This window comes from Lepidochelys olivacea (genome assembly GCF_965140295.1).
Source record: "Lepidochelys olivacea isolate rLepOli2 genome assembly, chromosome: 8".
NCBI classification, from domain to species: Eukaryota; Metazoa; Chordata; order Testudines; family Cheloniidae; genus Lepidochelys; species Lepidochelys olivacea.
In genome coordinates, this window is record NC_140418.1 from 73,799,425 (window position 1) to 73,826,905 (window position 27,481).

The following is a 27,481-nucleotide window of genomic DNA, read 5'->3' on the forward strand; positions in this document are numbered from 1 at the left end:
GTGGAATGAAAGAGTTTATTTCAGTGTCAGGTGATCCATGGATGCAGTTAAGCTTCAAACACATGCCTTTTGGAGTTTTATTGATGCTATTTAACTTGTTGAATTTATTGCCTATGTCAGTGGATACCTGTACTAAGACATGAGGTCACTGGCATTTCTTCTGCTATGTAAAAGTATTTTAATATTGTGAGTGGTATGGGCAAGAAGTGTAATAACCTCAAGTTTTCAAGTTTCAAGATAAAAGGGGGAAATAATAAGTAATCTTAATACGAAAGATGATATTCAGTATTCAAAGAGCTGAATTAGTCACTAAGAGGAAGATATACACCCAAGTGTATACTGATTATATAAAAAGAAAAAAAGAAAACCTTGATAAAAGATGTACAGAGATCACATTTATTGTGTATTTAGTGCATGTCTTCATGTAGTGCATTCCTATGTTACATCATGTGTGCAACACTACAGAGCCACCAGAACATCAGTGTATGGCAGGGATTTTTAAATGTTTTCACAGTGTGGACTATAACTGTACATAGGCCTATGGACCACCAGCCTCCCATTCCTGATCACACAAACCATCTCTTTTTGCATTTGTGATCACTTAAAATCATGTGGCAACTACAGTAATTGTTTACATGGAAAAGTAATATTAAGAAAGTATTTACTGTATTTTTAGCTGTCTTTTAATAAAATTTGGCAGTTGGAATGAAAGAACCAGCACTCCATGGACTAGTGGTCCATGGACCACTGTCATACGATTTACTAATTTACATAAAAATTGCCTAAAAACCCCTCAGGAAATGGAGTCAAATTTTGATGAATTTTGAGATGTGGGACCCCAGACATCACATAAAAAGGTGGAAAGCAAAACAGAGGCTACCATCATCGCTCCCTCTTAAAACCCAAACCTATACAGCAGCTGGACAGGGTACATCCTATTTTAACAAGCGGGACAAAGAAGGACTCTGAGGGAAGACCACCATCACCACACTTCCCAGGAATGGGAGCAAAGAGGACAACTGAAAGTCTGCTACTGAGACAATTGAAAGTCTGCTACTGCTTTCATGGAGGGATGGTAAGTGCTTTAGAAGGATACATTTTGGGCCCAATTCTTGGTCCCATTAATGTCAGTGGCAAAACTCCTAAGACTTCAATAGGCAGATTGGTCTTTTAATCATTCTCCCTCCTCCACCATTGCTGTGGGAACTAAAATCATACTCCTCAACTTCCCAGAGCTGTCATGTGTGTCTACACAACCCCAAATGAAAAATAGTCAAGGACCCTGACCCCTGAAATACAGAATACCATTTTCACTACTATTATTTTTTTTCTGTCAGTTCCCTTCCATCTCAATTTCTTCTCAACTCTCCCCATTTGCTTCCACTGCCTTTTCTGCGGGAGGAGGCGAACACAGTGCAGCACTGCTTTTGTCGAATGGGGGAAGAATGGGAGACCGTGAGAAGCACAGGAGAGCTGTAGACAGACAGGCTGAAAAGGCCTAGAGATCCACAGTGGATCAGGCCTAATCTCTTTAACAACAGAGGGAATTAGGCTCCTGCCCTCTTGGATTCAGTCCACCCTGCACCAGGAACAGTGCACATACAACACCCATCACAAAGCTTGGCCTCTACCCAGGTCTGGCACTGTACAGGATAGCAGGATATAGCTATGAAGGGGAGGACATCCTGCATCATGTGGGATAATTCAAAAGTATGCATAGACTAGACAGTGAAAATCCAGAATTGTTGCCAGAAACATGAGAGGCAGTAACCCTAATTTTAACAGAGTTCTTCACTGAAGGACAGGAAGGTCCATAAAAGTCAAATCAGCTGACTTCAAATGGTTTACATCCCAAGATGAATCAGGTTATATTGATTTAAGCCCAATTTAATTTAGGCAGGTTTTAAACCACAAGAATAAGGACATTCTTAGTACATATTAATAATTAAACCAACATATACACAATTAGCAATATCCTACATAATAATAAATGCTTAATAGCTTGCTTTGGATTATCCTATACCTAGTTAAATTTGTTTAAAAACAAGCCAAGTAGTTTTATCTTGCTATGTACTTTTCCTTTCTACATGTTCTCTGTAATTATCAGTCTCTGTAGTAGTTGCAACTTTATGGATTTTAAGATCCAAATTCAACTGTATCTTCAGTTATCTTCTTGAACTCATAATTTCCTCTACCATCCATGTGCAGGTAAAACTGTGGAATGAAAAATGTACATCATCAACCAAAAGACAAAAAATATTTTTATATTAGCTTTGTTTATCATAATAAATTGTATAAGCAAATAATTGTTAAAGAACAAAAACTAAAACCCTAAATCAACTGGTCAGAGGATGATCTCCTATTGCAATGCTTACCCAATTCAATTGCCTTTGAGGAATAACATTGTATGATTTTTTGGATATGCTCTGTCTCCATCTTCTGCTAGTTGGTCATACTGCTCATCACTGGGATTTGGTTTGTTGTGACAGATGTCTAATTTGCATGCATAATTATAATTATGTGTATAAATCTGGTATTTGTACACAGTGAGTCACTTACACCAATACCTGAATTGCAGAAATGTGTGCATAAATTAGGTGTGAAATGGTATACACTGGGGCAGTTAATAGGCGGACCATGGGCCAAACCTGGACCACCAGACACTTTTGAATGGACCCCAAAATATTTTTATTTACTTATTATTATTATGGGTTTTTTTTTATTATTTTCTCTGGAGTCTATACCTTGACCAAGAAATGTGGACTTAGACAATTGACTTCCCTCATGTACATTTTTGTATACACAAACTAAGCATGTGCTTTTTGAAAATCAGGCCCTTGTTAAAGATTTGGCTGGTGCTGGGGGACGGAAATTAGCAAAGGAGTATCCCCACAGAGCTTCAAATTTTATATATTTTCTAAGAGTAAAATGATTTCTTCAATTATTAATTACAATCCTTATTTTGTCCACTTCAGGACTATAACAGATGAAATTATGAAAAAGAATTTAGGGGAGAAAAGGAATACCTTTTCTTGGGGGACAAAAGGAATACATGTATCACAGTTTTACATGTTTAAAATGTTTAACATTCCTTTACCCAATATCTCCATGAACACTGAATTCCCCAATCCCTATCTGAACAAAATATCCACAGATTTTATGCTTCCCCACCTACACACCCCCTCTAGGGGGTAATCATATCTTATTGTAACTGGAAGGGAAAACGTTTGCTAAAACTATTTTATAGGATTATAAAAGCCATGTGTATTTCAACTGTATCAGATTTATTTTTTGTACTTATAGCAGTGTTCTCTTCATTGTACCTCAGCGCACATACACAAAATTTAAATTCCAGCCAATAATTTACTTAGTTATAGAGTAAACAAGGATTAGCCCCACAATTAAAAATACATCTTGCATGGCACAAAGGCCCTTTATAAACATGTGCATTGGCACCTTCGCCAGAAAAGTTTTATAGAATTGTTTAGCTACAGGCTCTTTTAATCAGTGTCCATAGACGAAGAAACACTAACTTTGAATATTTATATGGATAACCCTTCAGAACAGAAATGTAGGACTGTAAATTTCTTAGATTTTCATAACAGCTTTTTGTGAATCCTTCAGATACTGCTGCTGGACTATGAAAATATCATCTATGCTACTATTTTTTGAGAGGAGTGTGTCCGTTTGGAAGGCAAGACATTTGAATGCACCTGAACTCAAAGTCCATTTAATACCCACAAAAAGGCTAAATACATAATCATCAACAAAAATAAAAATGACATACATCGTGGTGTTTCCAGAGGGACTTTCTGTGAGAGACAGTGAAGAGTGTGATGCCAACCTATAGCAAGAAGAGAATACAAACATTAAGTAAAACTTCACCCATAAGACAAACTCAACTAATTTCCTCGATCCCTCACACTTGGTAACATTTTAAAAGATGAAACTAAAAGCTCATACTAATAAATAGAAAAGCTTTAAGGCCTTAAATCATTTATACTATGTGTGTGTAGCCTCAATATTGCACATTTTAGAGGAAAAACAAAAGAGGTTTTAGGTTTGGTTTTTTAAACCTACTGATTTATTTAAATGTTCTGTTTTTCCTGCAGGAGCTGAAAATATCAGACTAAAAAATTCACTCCCTATGCTTAGATGTTAGCAATGTCATAGGCTCTTGCAGAAAAAACAAATTCCTGAACTTGAGCCCTAGCAGGTAAGTAAAGGAGGAAATTATTTCCAAATATTTTGTTTTTAATGTATTTGATTGCAAACTAAAGTGTATGATGTTAATGATTTAAGAACTTGAAGTGCTTCTTAAATGCAATGAAAAATTCACCTTTAAAATAACCTGTAAGCAACAGTTGCAACTGTATTGAATGGTTAAGCTGTAAATGGTTAAAACAAATAGAAATGAAAGTGATAATAATTTTAACCTTCTGTAAGAGTCAGCTGACAAGGGGTTTGATTTTCCAGAGGGATGCATTATCAGTCACTTTGCAACAGTAAATCCTCAAAATAGAAAGCAGTACAACCTGGCAGCCAAACGGTAAATGTACTTAAACAATGAAATAACTACTGCTCTTTTGCACAGAGCCCATCCAGCATCAAAATTACTACTATAAAACGATCTTAGGGCCTGCTCCTGCTCCCACGGAGAGATCTGGATAAAGGTTTCAATTCCTGCAGGAGTTTGTTTCCTTTCCAAGGACATCACTGCTCCATAGTTAAATTTAAAGTGAGTTTCCCATTATAAGCTCTATTTTCAAACCCTTCTCCCCTTCCCCAAAAAGAAATCAACCCCCTTGATATTTCTCCGACCACATCCCATATGAGGGTAGAATATTTTTTTTTTTTTTTTTGAGAATTCTCGGGGAGGATGGGGAATAGGAAAGAAGTTAAAACTTCATGCTTTTTTAAATACTTTCTTTTCATTTACTTTTTGAAAGTTCCCCTAGTGTTGCTGGCTCCTATCTCCAAAATAGGTTCACTTACAAGTCCTTTTGTTTTGTTGGCCTTGCTGAGAAGGTTATTTTCCATAAGAAAAGTATAAGATTGTTTTGGGTGTTATCTAGATTCCACTTCACATTTTAATCAAGTTTTTGGAAATTTAATATTATCATGTCTAATATTGTTGCTGCAGTCCAGTTTTACCAATCCGTCAAGTTAACATTTTCCAAATTAGAAATTACATTCACAAAGAACAATTTACATGCATCTCAGCCTTCTTTCTTTATCTAAAAAAAACAGAAACAAAACAAACTTACCTTCCGGCAATGACTGTAAATGTAGCCTTCTACATCAACGCTAACAGCACTTGTACATTCATCGAGAATTGCAAACTGAGGTTTATGATAAAATAACCTTGCCATCTGGAATGCAAAACAATACACGATTTGTGAATAGAGAGCACAAGCACAATGCAAGTTTCTTCATCTTTATAATAGCATAACCTATTGTCTAAATGAGCATTTAAGAGATGAAACTATTGTAATCTATTGGAAATATAAAAAACATTTTAACAAATGGTTTGAAATATTTACACAATTGCTCAAAAACGTCAGTTTTTGTGCTACCATTACCTCTCTCTCGCAAAAGGCATAAATGAAAACTATGAAGCTATTTAAAGACATTTTAGTGTGATTTCATCCCATTACTCCTAAGTGTTCAGCAGATACAGTAATATGTACATTACCATGCAATAATCAGAGACTTGAGTAATACTGAAGCACAGCGAGTTACAGCCAGTGTGCAATGAAAATTTCCTTTGCTGTCTTGTCAGTTTGTCTTCTAGCAGACAGGCAGCTCACAGTCAATATGAATACTTAATTTAAAAAATGGTAATAGTTTGTCATAGAATATAATCTTAGGTGTATGTGTAACACATAAGCAGCTTTCCACAATTATCTGGTACTTATTAACCCAGAAATGTTGTGTATGTACTGCCATACCATCATTCTGGCTTGATTTTTGCTAGAGGAAAAAGGATGAATGCCAAAATATTTACATATATAATGATCAATGCTGTTAGTAGAAAGTCAAGTGTTCTCAACAATCACAACTAATACTGTAGTCTTAGAAGTTTTAACCAGAAATTATTGACTGAAAATTAAAAGGGGAAAGAATTTTTTTTTAACCATCGTTTACTGAACCTCACTTAAAATTTGAACACTTTATAGTATTCTTTGTATACTTTCCAAGGGTAAGAAATATTTTACAGGTTTCAGAATAGCAGCCGTGTTAGTCTGTATCCGCAAAAAGAAAAGGAGGACTTGTGGCACCTTAGAGACTAACAAATTTATTTGAGCCATAAGCTTTCGTGAGCTACAGCTCACTTCATCGGATGTATTCCGTGGAAAATACAGTGGGGAGATTTATATACACAGAGAACATGAAACAATGGGTGTTACCATACACACTGTAACGAGAGTGATCAGGTAAGGTGAGCTATTACCAGCAGGCGAGCTTACATAATAGAAAAGAATATGGTGATCTGATAAGAAAGCATTCAGAAATCTACATTACAATGTGAAAATAATAATGCCCACCTGTAGTAATTTAAGTTATTTTCATGAGCACTAATATTATAAAAACCTTACATTATTTCTTTAAAGAATAAAGCAATAGAAAAATTTACTGACTAGATATCATCTACGTTTCAGATTAGTTATACTAATTTACAGTATTTTCCAAGTAAGTATAAGATAGACACGCACTGCCATCCTCTGTTTTTCTCCTCCGCTGAGCACATCCATCCAGTCCTGAACACTATCCCAGCCACTTTCACGTTCCAGGATTTGACCCAACTGAACATTATCCAAGTACTCCTTCAGCACCTTTTAGCAAAACAATAATGCTTACAGATACACCTAAACATACTTCATGTTGCAATAATTTCTCAGATTAGTATAGTATACTATAATACTATAAAATATTAAAATCACTCTATCACCCAAGATATTGGTACCAAAAATAACATTTCAAAATGTAAACAAATCTAATGTTCTTACTTGCTATACCAATAACTTAAAAAATGAATGATACTTCAGAACAAGTTTAAATGAACAGTGAAACTGTCATTAACAGACACATGACATCCTTGACATCTGCTGGCAGGTAATACTAGAGGTTATGTGATAAATGGCGAAAGCAGCAGCCCATTAATGTGGCACGTTTAAAGCCACAACTGATGACCTTTGATTTGGTGAACCTTTGTATCTTACAGCCAATCAGGTTCAAAAATGGAAAAGGTGAATTAAGAGAAAAACCAAAATGCTATGAAGTCTCCCAAAGCAAAGAGCTGTAGGGAAGCCATGGTTCCATCAACATTTCCTGTTTGGATCTACATGGGGGGGAAAAAACCCTCTGAAAAAAACTGCAGAAGGAGTCCCCAGGTAACAGACTTGGGTTTCTCTATCATTTAACAAATTTAAAGTATAAATAATCCCACACTACAAAGAATCAGGAAAAGTAATGGCTGCAAATAATGGTTATTGAGGAGAATGTCTCTTTTACCTGGTCAGATATCCCCTTCTTCCTCTGGTCTTCTACAGTATCTGGATATATTACTTGGTCTCTGAGGGTTCCTAGCGTCATATATGGTCTCTGGGATTAAATTACAAATTATTACAGCATTACAGACCTATGTAACAGTCATCAAATAAAGAGGTAACAAAAAATACAACTATCAATTACTATGGTACTTTGCTTTACCTGAGGAACGTAGAAAAGCTTTCCTCTCTCAGGCTTGGTTAGACATCCACCAAACAGAGGCCACAACTGCAACAAGAAAACAAAAGTCATAGAAAGAAAATTTCTCTTAAAAAATTAGGGTGGGGGGTTGTGTGTTTTTTAAAATGATAAATTTCATTTTAGTATTTCCTTACCTCACCAAGAACACGGAAAAGTGAACTCTTCCCACATCCGTTTGGCCCACAAATCAGAACATTTGCACCAGACTGAACCTAAAATACATGTCAACACATTAAACAATAGGAAAATGGGTCACCATGTGAAGATTATAATCCCTGCACAGCCCTATAAAATCCAGACCATGACTTCATAAGACCTCAAAACTGGAGTAAGCCTCTTCATGTGCTACGATGGAGGGGTCGGGGGACTGCATGCAGTTTGGTCTGGTATGGGGGAGCTGAGTGAGAAAGCTACACTGGAGGAAGAGTGGTGAGCAGAAAATATTGCTGAAAAGTTGTGTGTTTGATTGGAAGGAGTAAATTGGCAAGACAGTGAAGGAGGAGGGAGAGAAGGAAAGTATCATCTTGCTTTTGTTAAATCCCTTCCCTACTTTTGTCTGCAGGTTGCCTGCTTGGAAGACTAGCCTTTCAGGGCTGGGATCATATTGCCTTGACTGCCTTTAGCACACATAATAAAGGTAGGCACTATATAATAATGTCAAGATTCAGGGCAAATCACTGAATTTTAAAATTTAAATGGTCAAGCCTGTTATGACACTTGTGAGATTAAGCATAAATACGTAATCATCTTGTTTATCAAGCATTATCTACCAATCTAACAAGCATCCTTAATTTAAACATCAAATGTACCCCTCGAGCAAGTATGCCAAGATTTAACAATTTTAAGAACTTAAAACACTAGATCCCACAGGCAAAGTTAAGGATACCCTGTAAAAATACAACGTGAAATTCAATTTCCTAGCTTTATGATTTTTTTTAAGGCATAGCCATTGAAGTTACAGATTCTTATTTTTAACCGTAACTCAAACTTTATTTTGGGGGGGGGGGGGGAGCGGCCTTGAATTTACCTAAAGATGTTGATGGGCAATTTAAAAGGAACTTATAGGATTAAATTGCCTTATTTTTATTCAAACTTTTTAGTTAAAGATGTTTCAAAATTACAAGATGCCATAATGACATTCTAGAAAGCAAAAGAATATAATCAGGTCTTCAGGAATAGAATATAAAATTAGTATAATTGTTATAATGGGATTTTACTTTTCCTGCTTTATGTCATAACTGGAACAAAGCATCAGATGAAACTGGGTACTGACTATTCTACTTAACTAATTGCACACCTATGGCATTGCAATTTTGTTTTCTAGAATGATGAATTTTTTACTATAAATCGATCGTTACAATCGAACACAGGAAAAACCTTCCAGTGCCACCTATTGGACATGCTGTATAAAAACAGCACGAGGAAAACGGCAAACTGTGGTACATCTGAGCTGACACAATCCATCTTACACCATATAACTTACACTCTGTTATTTCAACTGTTGGCACAAACAGGTTTTTATCATAAAGAACACTTCAATTAGGCAGACTAATATCCAGTAACACTTTCTTTTCATATTCTTTCTCCCTCTACCACTCCATAACTTGTTTTCTGATTTCTTTACGTCTTAGGTTAAATTATTCATGCTATTGTGTGTAAACTTCTGCAATATATTTGTTGATGCAGGAATGCTAGGATAAGGAAAAGATCAGTAATTTCTACTCATATTTACATAAGTGGAATGTTTTCAACTAGTTTAGACCCAAAATGTGTGTTTGGGTAGAAAAGAGGAGAACGCTTTTAAATATAATGAAAACATTTCTATTTACAAATAGATTTACAAACATTTACTCCTTTCTACTCATGTAGATTTTCTCAAAAAATTAACTATGTATTCATCATTTTTGTACGTTTTGTGTCAGATACAGTGGTGTAGCACTGGTATTTGAACAAGTCCCATATAAATTCCCAAAGATAGGTAAAATTGCTGGTTTTCTAAAACTATAAAAGTTGAAATACACACAGACACTTCCAGACAAGTTTTGTGAGTGTGTAGTACCACAACATCATGCTAGTGCTAGAGAGCCCAAAGTGAAACAGTTTTTAAGTTTCAGTGCCAATGCCAAGCAAAAAATGTTAAAAAGTGGTATACAAATAAAGAAAGCATTACCTGTGAAAAGGGAATACAATTTTGAAAAAATCCATTTTAATAGCCCAATATCTTATTAACAGAGTTAATTAACAAAATATGATTACCACACTGACAGTATCCCTATCCTACACACATCTTTTGTTCTTATTCTTGATTGTTTTCTTTGTTCATAACAGAATAAGTTTGTGGGAAATAGTCACCTTCATTTTTGAAGTGTTACATGAAGATTTATATCTTAGAACTTACCTCAAAATTAAGGTCTCGAATCAAAATGTCTCCATTAGGAGTTGCTAATGGAACATGATCAAACCTATGGGTAAAATTGACACATTACTACTACTATGACGTATAGTTCTTTACCAACTGGTCAACTCTGTGGAAGAACAGGATACTAGAACACAAGCAGGTGCTATGAAGGTACAGAGTTGCATGTGGCCAGAGCTGGACTGCTTCTTGGATTTTTTTTTTTTTAATTTAAAGAAGAGTAGGAGGTATCTTGACAAACATTAACTGAAAGCTTCTTCCTGGCATTTATAGCAAGACTTGGCTAAAAAGACTGTAAAAGTCTAAAAGGGTTCTAAAAGGCGCTAAAAGAGTTGTAAAAAAAGTCAGGGACAACTATATAGGCAAGCCATAGCTGTCAAGTGCCTCAAAGATGAAGTGGCTTGAAATGTATATAGAGAACGTTGGAAAGCCAATGCAGAAATTCTAGTAAGAGATGTAGTTTAACTGATAGGAAGTATAATGATCTGGGTAGTCATGTTCTAGGGGACAGCAGGACAGGTCAGAAGGGAGATTGATTCTGGAGAACCAGTAGAGAGTACTAAGGTTGTAGAATGCCTTATGCAGTGAGGATTGGGAGAAAAATTCTGTAGACATTGTACAGAAGGAAGTGGATATAAAATATTGTTATATGTAATGAACTGTATTAAAAATAGTGATATAAGGCAAGACTAAAAAGCAGGTTTATATTTTCTATACATTACACTTTCTATACATACTTGATAAGATTATCAGTGTTGATAATTTCTCCAGCCCCAGGTATCAAGGGAATAGTTTGGGTTCCATCTCCATCTTAAATTTTAAAAAAGATAAACAAGTATTAGAGACTAGATTTATGTCTGCCAAGGTGTGAGTATTGTGCATTAAACTTCTGTCATAATTACCTTTCTCTTGTTGTGATATCATAGTCCGCTGATATCTGCCCCTGTTCAAGTCCTTCAGTACTTGCATTAATTCTGTAATTCGAGCTGTGAAGCTAAAATAAGGATGCATTAAGAATTAATCTTCAGAAACATTTTAAGGATTTTATTGTTACGCACAAAAATAAACTACTAATAAGTACCCTACACTGTCAAAATTAAAATCATAATAAGGAAGAACTGTAATCACATTTTTGCAGTGTGATTGGGATACAGTACTTTCTGAATGCAACCTGTTTCAAAACATACGTGTTTATTTTTTGTTGTATGTCTTGGGCTCATTACCTCAAGCACCAGATACTGCAAAACTCTGGAATATAATCAATTTTGCTCTAGAACTGCATTAAAAGCTTCCTAATTCCAATAAAGAAATCTTCTAACCTCTGCAGTTTACCAAGATGGCCCTTAAAATGGTGAAATATTTAACACTTTAGAAAGTTAAGCTTGAAGGTAAAACTTTCATATTAAAATATTCTCCCAACAACATTACATTAAGATGGAAAATGGTTTACTTACATACTGCCCATCACTGCTGATCTCACATTCAAAACATCTGCAACCACTAATAGGCTCAGAAATTACCAACGTACTTGAAAACATTAATTTTCCCTAATATTCTCACAATAAGATGTTTATTAATGTCTATATTTTTGCTGCACTGTGCAAAATGAGTGCACATTTGTTTTGTTTTAAACTACAATCCATTTATAAACAACAGCTATGGAGTACAGGAACTACATATATCTAAAATAAAATAGTTTTAAGCAGCTGTGAACACCAGTTATCAATCTTACCCAGCCAATCTGGTCATTTCACGGCCTGCCAGGACTATTCTGCCCAGAGCTTGAGACATTCTCAACAACATTCTTCCGCTTTGGTAGTAATCCTTAAATAGCAAAATACAACTATGTTTACTTATGTGAACTAACAAAATTCAAGCAATTATTATATTTTACTTATTTCTATTCTGCATTACTTACCTCCAAGAGTTCTGAATGGGTACTCTTTTGATGGCGAGGATGAGCTAGGTTCAGAAACGGACGACTAACGACCAGGTAACCAACCACAGTAGCTAGGTCTGCAATATTTAAAAGTAAATGTTTTCTAGCAAGAAAAGTTAAAATCAGAACATAAAATGAACACATATTAAAATATTTGTAACACCACTTGTACTATAAAAAACATTCCACTAGCATTGGGAAAACACTTACATTTGGCAATGATAGTATCTATGAATCCCATAGAAAACCTAAACAAGATGAAATTATGCAAATGTTCCACCTGGAAAAAAAACAATACATATGAAAAAATGTAACATACACAAATATTTGCCATGCGCCCTGCAATTACAATAGAGAAGCAAATTTAATTCTAAAAAAATAATTTATTTTGCAGTAAATCAAAGAGGCCCCAATAAAGATTGTGACCTAATTGTGTTAGGCACTGAGCAAATCCAGATAGAGTCCCTACCCCGCAAGTGCTTACAATATAATCTGAAAGAACACACAAACAACTGAACAGTAAATAAGAGGAAAGTTTGCAAGTGATGCAAATAAAGGACCTGGGTTGTGAAATAAAGGTCACTGTTAGATAGATTAGCTATAGTTTCAAATAATCAGGAAATGAAAAAATATTAAATAAAATCAGCTAATCCTAACTGCTAAAACATCTAGCTATAACTGGTTCACCTTTTTTGGAGGTGTCACAACAGAAGTGGGTCTGGTGGAGGCATTTGATGAAAAGACTAATAGTTTCACAGATTAATTCAAGGAGGATGTACCACTTACAAGGAAGAATGGAAAAAAGTGTGGAGATGTTTATAGGAGAAGTAGACAGAGATATTAAAATCTCATGTCACTGGCAGAACAAAGATGACAGACAGCAAGAAACAAAAGTGGATAGGTAATGGAACAAGAGTGAAGAACCTTCAAGGTGAGGAGGACGTATAGTCTAAATTTTGGTCTTATGGGAAACAAAATTAGTGAATGGATTCAGAGACTGGGGGTTGTTCCCACAGTCAGAACAACAGGCCAGAAAGAGTCGTAGTGGCAGTTTTTAAATGGGCCCAAGTGAGGTAAGATGGGTGTCAAAAAGGTCCAAAGGGGGTGTGCGTGTCACAGTAATCAAGATGGGAGATGAGGGCCTATTCAAGAATTTTAGGGAAAAAATTAAATTATGTTCTTTTGCCAGCGTGTGGACCCCTCATGCATTTCTGTATGGCCAATTAAAGTCCACAGCTTTCAGTTCTTCCCTCATATTTCCCACTTGATCCTACTCCTTTGCTGAATACACCACCTATCATTCTTTATGGAATATGAGATGCATGTTCTCTCTCAAAACTGGCATTGCAGCCACTCAATTAACTAACAGGGGCTACTACACAGGTTAGTTAGCACATGTCATCTTTTCATTAGGGTCCAAATAGCACATTCCTCAAGACTGCTCCAAAACCTGCCATCTTCTGTATGACACTAGTGAGACTGCAGTGTAGCTGTAACTACGTTGGTCCCAGGATATTAGAGAGACAAGGTAGATGGGATAGTATCTTTTACAGGACCCGAAAAGCTCTGTGTTGCTTCAAAGTTTGTCTCTTACCAACAGAAGTTGGTCTAATTAAAAAATATTACCTCACGCACCTTGCCTCACTAGTAAGATCATCACTCACTTGGCCAGTAGCAGTCTTGCAAGTTTACATACTGTGTGCTAAAACTAATTTATGTAGTAAATTACACACACACCAAACTCCACTGAAGTGCTGGCACATATCAGTGGTTTCAATGTACACTACCTTTCAAGAAGTTTAGAGTTTAATAAAACATTAGAAATCCAAGAAATTTAGAGTTAAATTTCTAAGGGTATCTCTACACACGGATTAAAAACATCAAAAGGATTGTCCATTGCAAACTTAGAGAAATGTAAAACTCATGGCTGAGCAACAAGGCAGATGAGATTTAGTCCTATGCAGACTCAAATGATATGAAGAACTTCTATGATACTCTGAGGACAATCTATGGGCCTAGGTCATCAGGAACATCTCCAATACTGAGTGCCAATGGTGACACACTGCTTATTGTGAAAGAAAAGCTACTGGAAAGGTGGGCAGAACATTTTAACAATATCCTCAATCAACAATCACCTATTAGTGAGGAGGCAATTGACTGGTAGCCCCTGACTGATATCAACCTCTCTTGCTGATCCCCCAACGCTGATCTGAAACTGCGAAAGCGACCTGCTATCAACTGGTAAAGTACCTGGTGCAGATGCTATACTAGCAGAAGTCTGCTATATTAGCAGAGACTTGCACGTGACTCTGAAATTGACTGAAGGTTTCCAGTCAACATGGTCTCAAAGAACTATATCTCAGGAGTACAAGGCTGTATCCATCATCCACTTATACAAGTGGAAAGACAACAGACAATCTTGCAGCAACTATCAGGGCACCTCCTTGTTGTCCATAGCTGGCAAAATTCTTGCCAGAATTTTTGTGCAACACATTGAACCAAGGGCTCCTGCCTGAGAGTCAATGTAGCTTCAGGAAAGGTCAGAGGACCACAGACAAGGTGTTTGCAGCTCATCAACTTCAGGAGAAATGCCTGGAACAGAACTCCAACCTGTATATGACTTTCACTGATCTGACAAAAGCATTTGATACGGTCAGTCGGGATGGCCTTTGGAAGATCATGGCAAAATTCAGTTGCCCAGAGAAATTCATCACAATGGTTCAGCAATTCCATAATGGCATGCTCACTTCCATTATGGACTGTCGACGGTGAGTCATCTGAACCATTCCCAGTCACCAATCGAGTGAACCAGGGCTGTGTGCTTGCCCCAACTCTCTTTAGTATGATATTTTCTGCCATGCTTACAGATGCCTTTCGTGACTGACACACCAGGATTGGCATCAGATACCATCAATCTGAGGAGACTACAGGCAAAGACCAAGGTACAGGAAATGACTGTTTGTAACCCTCCTGTTTGCTGATGATTGTTCCCTGAATGCCAAATCTGAGTCTGACATGCAGCAGGGTATCGACTATTTCTCTTCAGCTTGTGGCAATTTTGGTCTCACAATAAATATCTAAGACGAGAGAAGTGATGTACCAGCCTGCACCACAAAAGCATTACATAGAGCCTATTATCACAGTGAATGGTCAAATCCTCCAGGCAGTGGACAAGTTCACCTATCTCAGCAGTACACAGTCATGTGCAGTTCACATCAATGATGAAACCAACACCAGAATTGCCAAAGCAATTTGCCTTTGGCAGACTACATACAAATGTGTGGGAGCGCAGAGGCATGTGTCAACAAACAAAACTGAAGGTCTACAAAGCCATTGTGTTGCCAACTTTGATGTATGCATGAGAAACCTGGACGGTGCACAGATGCCATGCTATGAAGCTGAATCACTTTCACGTGGGTTGTCTGAGGAAACTAATGAGGATAAGATGGCAAGACAAGGTTCTAGACACTGAGGTTCTCCTGTGAGCAGACATTCCAAGCATCCATACTCTGTTGATGAAGTCACAGATAAGATGGGCAGGCCAAGTCACCAGAATGTCAGATGAGAGACTGCCAAAGATGATCTTTTATGGTGAGCTAAAGGAGAGAAAGCGCTCTCAGGGAGACCAGAAGAAACTTTTTAAAGACAGGGAGTCTAGTTATCCTTTGAGGTGTTTCAACACTGATCCAGAGTTATGGGAAGATCTTGCTAATGATTGTTCTACCTGGCAAAGTGTCATCCATACTGGAGCTACAGTCTGTAAGCAGAGAACTACTGAGATAGAGCAGAAGCACAAGCAGCGTAAATCTCACACCAGCAGCATGTCCGCTGTTAATCAAGTAACCCATAGCAGCATCTCTTGTTCAGTGCATCACAAACTGTTCAAAGCTCAAATTGGCCTGATCAATCACTCGTGTTCACAGAAACGAAATCAATCAGTGATGTACTGGTTATCTTCGAACTTGAAGAATGAGCAACACTTTCACTTTTTAAGAAGTTCAGAGTTTAACAAAAAACTCATTAGAAATCCAGAAAATTTAGAGTTAAATTTCTAAGGGTATATCTACACAGGAATTAAAAACCAACTGCTGGCCTGCGTCGTATGACTTGGGCTCGCAGGGCATGGGCTCTGGGGTTGAAAAATCACTGTGTGCACAGTCAAGCTTGGGCAGAAGCCTGAGCTCTAGGACCCTCCACCCTTGCAGGGTGCCAGAACTCAGGCTCCAGTCCAAGCCTGAATATCTACACAGCAATATTTAGCCCCACAACCCGAGTCAGCTGACCCATGCCAGCAGTGGCTGTGCTGGTCTTTTATCCTTGTGTAGACGTACTTTAAGAAGCTACGATTAATTTGGTGCATATGTGCCAGACCGTTTGCAGTAAGATTTCTCCCCCTCACAATACAGTTTTCAGCTGAAGGAAGGATTGAGGCAAAAACAAAAAGACTAGCACAAATTCAGCATTATGAACCACCATAACAATATTCCTTAGAATTTGGTTAAGTGAAAATTTAGCATTTAAGCTATAATCAAGTATTTTATGCTCTCTTACCAGTTTATGAAAGGTTTTATGAATCGTCTGTTTTTCCCTTAAATTCCCATTATAAAAAGCAATTTCTTCACTAAAAAAAAAAAAAGACAATTCATTTAATTTTTAATATAGACAATCCTTGCAGAGCGACCAGCCTGAAAAAGTTAGCTATAAAAATGAAGCTCTAATAAAAGACATTATTTTAATTACCTTCTCACCAAAGATGAGTTTACAATATTACCACAAGACAACTGTAGGACAGAGCTTTATAGTATCTCAACTACAGTTTGCCTTTTAAAATGAGTAAATAATGGATATAGGAGTTATTAAATAATTAGTCCACATAGAAATATAAACATTTTCCTCAAAATTAATTCAGTACGTTTTTAGAATTTACTTGAGTAAGTACCTTGCAATACTACAAAGATTTCATTTATTCAACAAATAAATCCATACCTATTTGTAATGAGCCGTGAATTGACAAATCTGTACTCTCCTTCATATTTTTGTTCAGCAATCGTCATCCTGCCAATGGGTCTCCTTAGACGTGTAAGGAAAAAGCCTGAAACTATCAAGTAGGCCATCATGGTAGCTGGACCCTGTGAATATTAAAGAAAAAGACAGGACTATAAAAACTCTAGAACTAAGGAGCTGCACACTTGTAACTTCTGTAGGTCAAGCACACTGGACCCACCAGAGGCTCCTTGCATCCCTCTATTCCTCCTGCCACCAAGCTCCCTGTGTGCCACCGGCCCCTCTATTTCAGGAACTCCTGTCCCCCTACCCACTATACCACTGTCTCTCACATTCCTGGTGCTCATTTCTTCCCCCTGCTTTCCCCTCTCCAGATCCCTGCTTCTATGCCCCCCACCCCCCGTGTGTGTGTTAGGGGGAGCACTTCCCCCTATGATCACCAAGTCCAGTGCCCTCCAGGTGCCTGCTTCCCCTACTACCACCAGCACCCCAGTCCTCTTTGAGTCCCTGCTTCCTCCCCCTCCACCGCTCTATCCCTCCAGTCCCTGCTGCTTCCCCCCTACCCTCACACTCTTGCCCCATCCACACTGGAACCCCATTCTATCTCCCCGCTCCCTCCCCCCACCCCCGGCCATACACACAGTTATTCCCCCACCCATCCTCAGGTCTCTGATTCCCACCCTATAATCCTTCCCTTTAAAAGTCTCTTATTTCTGGTGCAATCCAGACTTCATACACTGTTCCCACACAGCAAATTAAGCTGCTGCTGCTCTGATGTATGTAGGCAGCAGCCGCGGGTGGCAGAGAGATTAGTCTGTGGGTCCTGATATTCCTGAAAATCAAGGAATAGTATTCCAATTTGCACCAATTCCAATTCGTGCCATAGATTTCTATAACATTCCGTGGAATTTTGTAATTGATCGGACACAGCATTCCAAAGTTATGGCATTGCAGATGAATGTCATCAAGTGTTGGACCTTGCTTCACTCAGCCAAAACGGATAAGCATTTCTTTAAGCAATAATTTTACAACTTCAAAATCTTTGAAAAAATAGTATAAGTCATGCCATCACAATGAAGAAGGATTAAAGTCTGATTTCAATTCAAAGCTAGAACCTGGACATTTTAAAAGGTGCTTATGTAACATGTTAAACTTTCAGCGTGCCATACCACATTCATGGAAGTTTTTTTTTTTTTTATTTTAAAATCAAATCGCTTTTCTTGTAGTTACTTTATAGTTAATACTGCATTAACATAGACTTACTAAATTATGTAACCATCTGAAAACAGCAAGAATTTATTTGGTTTATTTGAAAATAAATTTTATGTTAACGCTGGCACAGGTTTGCCATGATTAGTCAAAAGATTTGCTGCTTAACTAGCTTGCTTACCCTTCTTCCAAACCTAACAATGCACACACTGGTTACTTGCTGCTGGAAACTGAACATTTTTGTTAATGTACAAAGTTTGTAAGATTGGAAAATACTTACTAATTTACTAATTTTACTAATTTAACAGATTTTTAATTTTAGGTTATGACATTAGGAGTGTAATTTAATATCTCATTAAAAGGTGACAGGGCCAGAAAGAGTTAATTAACTCACAGATTGACCTGAACCATAGCCAAACTTTAAAGGAGGTTAAGAAGATATGTAAATGATTAGAGCTTTGAAATGTAAGTCTGCATTGTTAGAGATAGAAGGGTAGATGTTTGTTCAGGTCTTGTGATGTAAGCAAACAAGTCTTGTCTATTGCTATAGCTTTGGTTTTTTAACATTTATGAAGACACTGGAGTGAAATAGTATTATAGTCTATATGTCTCTTTGAAGGTTGTGGTAACCTGTAGCTGAACTGTTTAATGGATAAGTTACCTGTGCTAAATGCCATGATGTTTAGAAGAAGGAAAGTTAAGCCTGTTGTTCAGGCCAAAAGGCTGCTGGAAATGTATAAAAACCCTGGGACCCGATCCTTCTTCATCTCAGATCTGCTTTGGGTTTCAGGAGGGGGAAACCTTAAGCCATAAAGATTGAGATCCCCAGTCACTGACTGGAGTCGCCCTGAATATGGACATTGGACTATAACCTATGGACTATTTCTAAAAGGACTTTTGGCAACTACAAGCTCATCTCTGCTATGTATCTGAACCTCAAGAACTGAATTCAAGTCTGTATGTATATTGATCTTTTAACAAACACTCTCTTTTCTTAATAAATTTTAGCTTAGTTAATAAGAATTGGCTATAATAGCGTATTGTGGGTAAGATCTAAGTTATAAACCACTACCCTGATATAACGTGACCCGATATAACACGAATTCGGATATAACGCAGTAATACAGCGCTCTGGGGGCCGGGGCTGTGCACTCTGGCGGATCAGCGTGTCTGAACGGCATGTTAAGGGTGCCAGGCCAGGGCCGAGGGGTTGGATAAGGGGCAGAGGGTCGGGGGGGGGGGGGGGGTTAGGGAACAGGGAGCAAGGGCGGTTGGATGTTTTGGAGGTTCTGGGGGCAGGGTGGTCAGGGGATGGGGGCGTTGGATAGGGGTCGGGGCAGTCAGGGGACAGGGAGCCGGGGGGGGGGGGGGAGTTGGATTGGTTGGGGGTTCTGAGAGGTCAGTCAGGGGGTGGGAAGTGACTATTAATAACGGAAATGCTTGAGGCCAAAGCAAGTTCGATATAACACGGTTTCACTGATAACGTGGTAAGATTTTTTTGGCTCCTGAGGACTGCGTTATATTGGGGTAGAAGTGTAACTGGACCTGGGTGTGGTGGCTGATCCTTTGGGATTGGAAGAACCTTTTCTTTTGTATGATGAGATAAGATTTTCAGTAATCATCATCATATCTGACTATGTGTCCGGATGGAGGCTTGAGGCTGGGTACTTTAAGGGAACTGCATTGTTTGGACTTCTGAGTAACCAGTGAGGTACTATAGAAGCTGTTTTGTGCTGGCTTGGTATATCTAAGTATTGAAATATCCACCAGCTTTTGGGGTTTGTCTGCAGTTCACCCTAATTGAGTGACCTCAGCTGGTTCCCACGGGCAGCATCGTCACATAGGTTTACTACAACTTTAGCACTACTAAAACAGTTACCCTACACAAAGAAAAAAAACTTTCATTTCCTTCATATAGCAAAAGTACAGTACACAGCATTCCCTGTTAACAAGGCAACATTGAAAGCAGTTGCATAATGGAATCCAAGATGATACCATTTGCTCTTCTAAATACAGAGAAATATATGTGCTATCTCAGATGTAACTGAGAAGAAACTCTCCTACTAGAAACTTGAGACTATCACATGTTCTACAATTCTGAAGTTTAATAATTATGCAGGTCACCTGTAGTTTCTAAGACAACCCCATACATTCCTCCCTCTTTAGGCACAGACATAGACCCTACTATGAATTCTCTGGTGCAGTCTTCAATGTGAAATTATGGGAAATCAGTAAGCAACATTTATCCAGGGGAAAAGAAAGTGTGATGTGTGCTGAAGGAGTACTCCTTGAAAGAAAATTAGGCTCCCACTGTAAAGTATAACTTCTTTTATCTTTCTACAACTCATGAACAGAGGTAAGACTAGCAAATAGTAATGAAGCAAGAATTAGACACAAAACGCCTGTATGAGGATTTTTTTTTCCCACCTGCGAAGATAAAGCAAATAATTTAAAAAGAGCTTGTACTGACTCTTAAATTTTATATTAAGTCTAAGATGTTGCTTCTCACATTTCTGTCTTCTGTCCCAAATCCTGTACAACAAACAGCTCCCCTTTGATGTTGTAGGTTTTATAGAGATAGGAAATATGTTTTTGTAGAGTGTAAACAACTGTGGTACAAGACATAATCCAGCTAGAAAAGGTACTGCACAACTGATGAAAGCCTTTTGTACAACTGATGAAAGGAAACGAAGAACCTGCAGGTCTTTCTAGAAGTCATCTGTTCTCTTGAAAGCCTCCAAATTCTCAGATATCAGTTTTTTTATTTTGTTTCCTTCAAAATAGTGAGCTTTTATGGCACTTCATAACTAGTATGAAAACAGATGTCCATTTTCTGAAAGAATACAGTATATTTAAAAGTAGCTGAGTATGATTTTCATCGATCTCCAAATGGATATAATAGCTAAGACACTGAAAGATTTATTTCAAGCATCGTAAACTTTTTTTTAAAATAGATTTACCTGAGCTCCTATGGCATTTGTCAGCTTGAAGATATACAAAACTATATCCAAAAATGGCTGCAACAGAAAAAAGTTAGTATTAGAAGACACAGAAGAAAACATGGATATAAAGAGTAAAATCATCAGATTTTGTAGCATATTAATCGGGTACATACTTCAGTTAACATAAAATTGTAAAAGTTTACATTCCATAATTAAACAAAAAGCTGAAACAAAAAGCAACATTCCAGACAGCCTGATAATTTAGGCTACATATTTTGCTCAGCAATTGAAAATGGCATCATGTGTGCTTAATACTAATCGTCACACACCCTGCAGAGTACATTAAAAAATTATACCTCCCAATTTGGTTTAAGCTTGTTAAACTGAACAACAAAGGGCTAAATCCTAGCCTTTCTAGAAACAATCATGCAGAGTGGGGACGGTCTGGAATGAGGAGTGACAGCATACAGCTGGCCATGCATATGGCACAAGGGACATTCAACTTTAAAGGGCAGGATGACACCAGATTGTCATGACACTCCTGATGCAGTTTATCACTTCTCTGAGTTGCAGCAACTCAACTGCAATTTTGAATGCTAGTTACTACATACTAGACTGGCCCTTAATCTGAAAGCCCTCCCTTTTGGAGAGGAAGTTCACATCCCCAACATACTAGCTAGGTGTATCGCCTAACACATTTGTGCTCTCTGAATTCATCCTGGCTGGCTGCTTGCACAAGCATAAAATGGTCTCCCTGGCACAGTAATATACCAGACGGAAGAATTTCACCCTTGTGAGGTGTGTCCTAATGGTGGTCAGACAGTTGTTATGGGAGATAGAAGCCAAACTGAAAGGGGTTATTTGTTGATCAAAATATGTTAAAAAAATTTGTTTTACTAACTTATGGCAATTTAAAACATTATAAATACTATAAGTTGATCTAACTGATGGGTGGCTTTTTTGTTTGTTTTTTAATGGATCACTAGTATTGAGTTGTGAAAACAAGAACTTAAAAAATGTAACTTCCAACAGATTTCCAATGTACGTTAGAACACTATGTGGGAAAAGTCACTGTTTTCTCATAATGATGTTCTAATTTATTTTATTAATATTCATCTTTAACTCCTAAATGAAAGCTATAGAATTTTTCTAATCTCACAAGTCTGATGGATCATACCAGGAAAAGCATTTCTTATTCCAGTGCATGTTTTCAAAGTGCCGTATATTACATCAGAGATTGTATACATATTCAATGTAAAATTGCTCATACAGAGTTACAGTAATTTGTGTATCCCTCAGAATGCTCTTATCCACCTGTGTCTACTTAAAGAAACAGAGGAGTACACGTTATGCGATAAACACCAATATCTTAAAAGCAGGAACCATAGACACATACCTCATGGTAACTACATCTTAAGAAGAGATATATCAATTGTGTGACTCTCCTTCTTTCTTACAAAAGAAAACATATCTAATAGTTTTAGTTTTGTTACCAGTACCACTCATGAAACAGTTTTCAAAATCTTTTCAACATCTTTTGTTTACTTTGCATATCTTACTCAGTTTGGTCAAGCAAGTAAATGTCATAGGACAAAGGCTGTGTTTGTATTTGACTACAAAAAAATAGAGCGCAATGAACACCGACTGCAGTGGTCACCAACCGGTCGATCCTAGAGATTCTCCCAGTCGAACATGATCTCCGACAGTGCAGCGGGGCTGCCACAGTGGCAGAATCCCTGCCTGCCCTGGCCCCACGCCACTCCCGGAAGTGGCCAGCGCGGCTCTGCGGCCCTCCCCCCCCTCAGAGCTGACACCCCAAACCCCCTCCTGCACCCAACCCCAGCCCTAACCACCCTCTCAGAGCCAGCACCCCGCATCCCCTCCTGCACCCCAACACTCTGCTAAAGCCCAGAGCCCCCTCCTCCACCCTAACTTCCTCCAAGAGCTTGCACCCCAACCCCCTGCCCCAGGCTCAGCCCGGAGCCCCCTCCCACACTGTGAACCCCTCAGCCCCAACCCAGAGCCCACACCACTTCCTGAAGCCCAACCCCTTGCCCCAGCTCAGTGAAAGTGAGTGAGGGTAGGGGAGAGCGAGTGACGGGGGTGGGTGTTAGGGGCAGGCGGCTTCGGGGAAGGGACTGGGTAGATCCTGGATTACCCTTAAATTCAAAAAGTGATCTTGGGTATAAAAAGGTTGGAGACCACTGACCTATTGTATGACCTATTCCATATACAAGAATATTTCATTTTAATCTATAGTCATTTTCTAATATTTGGACTGAAATACTGCAAGGGAATATTCTTCTATAAAATTAAACTGGTTCCTTTAAAGATAAATATCTGTTTCAAAGACATTTTTCTGTTGATCTTCAATTTTGTGAAAGTCTCTTGCTTCATCCAACCAGGTCTCAATGAAACATGCCCTACTAGATACCACTATTATAAAATTGTGAAGCATTAGGTTTATATTCACAACAAATCTAGCATTGTCCAACCAAACTTTCATGCAGGAGTAATTTCAAGGACAGAAAGTCATCCTAATAAGTATTTTTAAACCTGCTAGCTCTGCTCACTTACCCACCCAATTACTTCTGTACATAGAGCCAACTTCTGAACACTTCGATAAAAAAAAAACTCCTCCACTAAATTACAAAACTGCCTTCAGGATAGGCACTTTTGCTTCCCTGCTCCAAAGTTAGGAAACACACCTGAAACCATTAAGTAAAGAGGGCATTTCTTTATTCATTTCACCCTTCCCCACCACTGAAACACAAACCACTCACATATTAAAATCAAAGAGAAAAGACAAATAAGAATGAGAATTTTCTTTCCCTTGAAAACTAAATAATTGACAAAAGACTGTGCTCTCACAACCTTCTCAAAATGGTGAATATTAAAAGAAAACCAAAAGGAAAAAATTACTGTTTGTGGAAGGAGCATGGAAGGGGGGGAAAAAAAAATCACAAATAAGGAAAAAGACCATTGTGTAAGGAAAAATATTTCCCTCACATAACACTGACTGAAATGAATTCACTAGATATAAAGTGGACTCAATCCTATACAATAATTCATAAATGAAAGTGATCTTCCTAAACTGACAAGATTTATCACCCATACATTTATTCAATGCTATTTGTATTCCTTGACACTTGTAATGTTTGCACAGTGTTTAATGATTCCAAATGACAACTATTAATAAAAGATTAAAGTTTTATTAAAGGAACTCACCTTACTAAGGTTTGAGTACAGGTCCACTACACTGTTACAGAATTTTTCCACATCCTGTGTGAGCAGTTGATCTGGATTAGCTATTCTGTTGTCCAGATTTCCCATTTTGTAATACGTATAAGCCCTAAAACATCAACAAAACAATGATTGAGAAACTTGCTATGTTTTACCTAAAATGAATCAATGATTCAAGTAGTATTAAATGAGTAGCTGAAAGCCACTTCAGAACATTTATAAACTCCACAAACTATCCCATCTCTTATTTGATATTTACTTGGATTTATTTTACAGTTGATACATTACACCGCACTTTTAATATTTTAAGCATTAAAGTTATGACTTACTGTAAATATTCCTCATAGAGGTATTTTGTGAGTCTTACTCGGAAGCAAAGCTTAAGTTCATTTAGCCCATACTTCAAAAAGTTATTTACCAGGGAGATCTAGGAATAAATAATAGTAATACAAGTTAATACAAACAAACCAAAAACAGTTGGATTAAATAGATCATGCAAATTGCTTGCTTACATTGGTAAAAGTTCAAAACACAATTTTACCTAGTCAGACTTTGTACACAAATTGATTTAAATTAACTAAGACCCAGATCTTGCAAATGTCTAAACACCAAAGTAGTCTCATTTAAGTCAATGACACCATTCACGTACTTAAAGTCAAGCAAGTGCATAATTATTTGCAGGTATCATGGCCTATATTTCTATTTCAATTTTAAAAAGCTTTGGATCATCAAATGAGTACTAACAATACATACTATAGTACTGATAAAAGTTAAAACTGGTCTTATTGTTACAACCAAACATTTAACTCTCATAAGCAGTTTTAGAATGTATTTACCATCTCAGCCCCACACCCTACCTTTAAAATTGTATCAGCTTGTTTTCTGGCCTATTTTAAAATTTGGTTGCATTTTTCTTTAATTAGGGAGAATCATTCCCCTTAATGTGCTGGGTTTATTTCCAGAACAATTTGTTTTAGCATTCCTAGGAGATATGAACAGGCTGTAAGTCACTTAAAAAAAACCCTGAATGTTAAAAACATTATGTGTTTTGAAAGATGGTTAATGTGAAAAATCTTACCTTTATTTTGAATCTGCTTGAAAAACAAAAACTAAATTATTTAAGTACCAGTAGTTACCTGATCACAAACCTTGACAACTTATTGTCATCAATTGGCAACAGGGATTTTAAATTACTCATCAATTCCAACAGACAAACCTAGCAGTCTAAAAGATTAATTAAGGGCAAGACAATTCTGCTGAATCAATAGGCAGCCAATAGAGAAACCTGCACTCAAATATTTCCCTACTTCTTACAACCAGAAAGTGAAATCAAACCACCCATTCTAAAAACAGTTTACTTTTAAAAGTTCTGAGAAATGCATTTGGAATCTCTTCATGATTTCTGAATTTATATTTTAAATCGCTTTTAACAAAAAAAAAAAAAAAAAAAAGCACTTACAGCAGGCATGGCAGCGATGAAGTTGAACAAGTACCTCTTGAAATCTTTTCTGCTGCGACCAATGATAGCACTGCAAACCACCACATGCTACGTATTAGTTGTGAGAGAAAGCAAGTACTACACACACACACCCGCCCACCAGGGAGGGCAGATGGGTGATCCTGACTAGTTCAGGAGGGCAGAGGTAACAGGGTATAAGAAAGGATCACTGTGGAAAACTGCAGTACCAAATGTTGTATCAACAACAACGTCAGGTAAAGTGGAAGGTGGCTCACTGAAAGCCACCTGCCTTCTCTCCTTGTTCTTGTTGTGACCCCTAACATTAGAGGCTACAGGAGGAGCTCACATATACTCTTCCCTGCTCCCATGGCACTTAGTAACCTTGGGTAACAAAAGGACACTACTCACCCCAGCAGCATACTGCCTTCGGGGGGGGGGGGGGGGGGGAGGAGAGAGAAAGGAAGGTGCAAAGTGGAAAAAGTTAGCAAAATATGTAAAAGAAAAAGAGGAATAAGAAAGGAGGGGGGGGAGAATACACAGAAGAGAAACAAAGAAAAACACAACAGAGAAGATGAGATGTGAGAAAACAAATGGACAGGAAAAGAGAATGAGTACTTGCAACCATATCAGAACATGGTGTAAAGAGACTGAGTAGGACCATCTGTCAATCCATTAAAATGGGTGGGTGAGGAATTGTAAATTTATTTTTAGGCAAGCAGTTAGCCTACATTTAGGATCAAGATTTATTTTTCTTCCTCTGTTTGTTGAGAAAGACTAAGTATAGATTTTTATTTTTAGAGAGATGGCAGGCAAGAAGGAAGAATCAACACCACCATTTAATTTAAATACCACAGTAAACACATATTTTGAAGCAAAAACAAATATGAAAACATAGGAGCAATGGAGTTTTTTTTAAAAATTAGCTGAAATTGTTCAAAATAAATCTATTATGGCAAAAACTTTTGAGATGAAAAGCAAATTGCATCAGTACTGCATCAGTTATGAAATATTTAGCATCAGTAGAGCATGTGCATGCTACTATTTTCAACAACTATTTACCAAGTGGGATTGAAGCTATAAATGTAAAAAGAATTTCTTACTTACGATTGCACTGCAAGAAAAATAAAATTGTACATAATTCAACAACTATATATATATTTCTGATTATAGAACCATAGAAATGTAAGGCTGGAAGGGACCTCAAGAAGTTCTCAAGTCTAGCCTCCTGCAATGAGGCAGGACCAAGTAAACCTAGACCATCTCTGACAGGAGTGTGTTCAACCTTTTCTTTAGAACCGCCAATGATGGGGATTCCATGACTCCCTTGGAAGCCTATTTCAGAGCTTAACTATGCTTATAGTTAGAAAGTTTTTCCTAATATCTAACCTAAATCTTCCTTGCTGCATGTTAAGCCCATTACTTCTTGTCCTGCCTTCAGTGGTCGTGGAGAACATAGAAAATAATGTTGCTTTAATGACTGCATAATTACACAGGTCAAAAGCACCGTAAAATACATT

The 27,481-nt window shown here is 37.5% G+C and overlaps 1 protein-coding gene across 1 annotated transcript in view; it reads right to left on the minus strand.

The window, feature by feature from the left end:
- Window positions 1-373: 373 nt before the first annotated feature.
- Window positions 374-27,481, minus strand: part of ABCD3 (ATP binding cassette subfamily D member 3) — a 70,556-nt gene continuing 43,448 nt past the window's right edge. Inside the window, exons 5-23 of the mRNA XM_084635752.1 lie at window positions 25,965-26,034; window positions 24,835-24,932; window positions 24,491-24,614; window positions 21,281-21,337; window positions 17,094-17,236; window positions 16,659-16,728; window positions 12,318-12,387; window positions 12,087-12,184; window positions 11,901-11,992; window positions 11,071-11,162; window positions 10,906-10,978; window positions 10,151-10,214; window positions 7,887-7,964; window positions 7,714-7,779; window positions 7,516-7,605; window positions 6,717-6,836; window positions 5,268-5,372; window positions 3,788-3,844; window positions 374-2,214 (exon numbers count right to left, since the gene is read on the minus strand). Of these exons, the coding sequence (XP_084491878.1) occupies window positions 2,137-2,214; window positions 3,788-3,844; window positions 5,268-5,372; window positions 6,717-6,836; window positions 7,516-7,605; window positions 7,714-7,779; window positions 7,887-7,964; window positions 10,151-10,214; window positions 10,906-10,978; window positions 11,071-11,162; window positions 11,901-11,992; window positions 12,087-12,184; window positions 12,318-12,387; window positions 16,659-16,728; window positions 17,094-17,236; window positions 21,281-21,337; window positions 24,491-24,614; window positions 24,835-24,932; window positions 25,965-26,034 (1,645 nt within the window). The 3' untranslated portion in view covers window positions 374-2,136. The remainder of the gene's footprint in view (window positions 2,215-3,787; window positions 3,845-5,267; window positions 5,373-6,716; window positions 6,837-7,515; window positions 7,606-7,713; window positions 7,780-7,886; window positions 7,965-10,150; window positions 10,215-10,905; window positions 10,979-11,070; window positions 11,163-11,900; window positions 11,993-12,086; window positions 12,185-12,317; window positions 12,388-16,658; window positions 16,729-17,093; window positions 17,237-21,280; window positions 21,338-24,490; window positions 24,615-24,834; window positions 24,933-25,964; window positions 26,035-27,481) is intronic.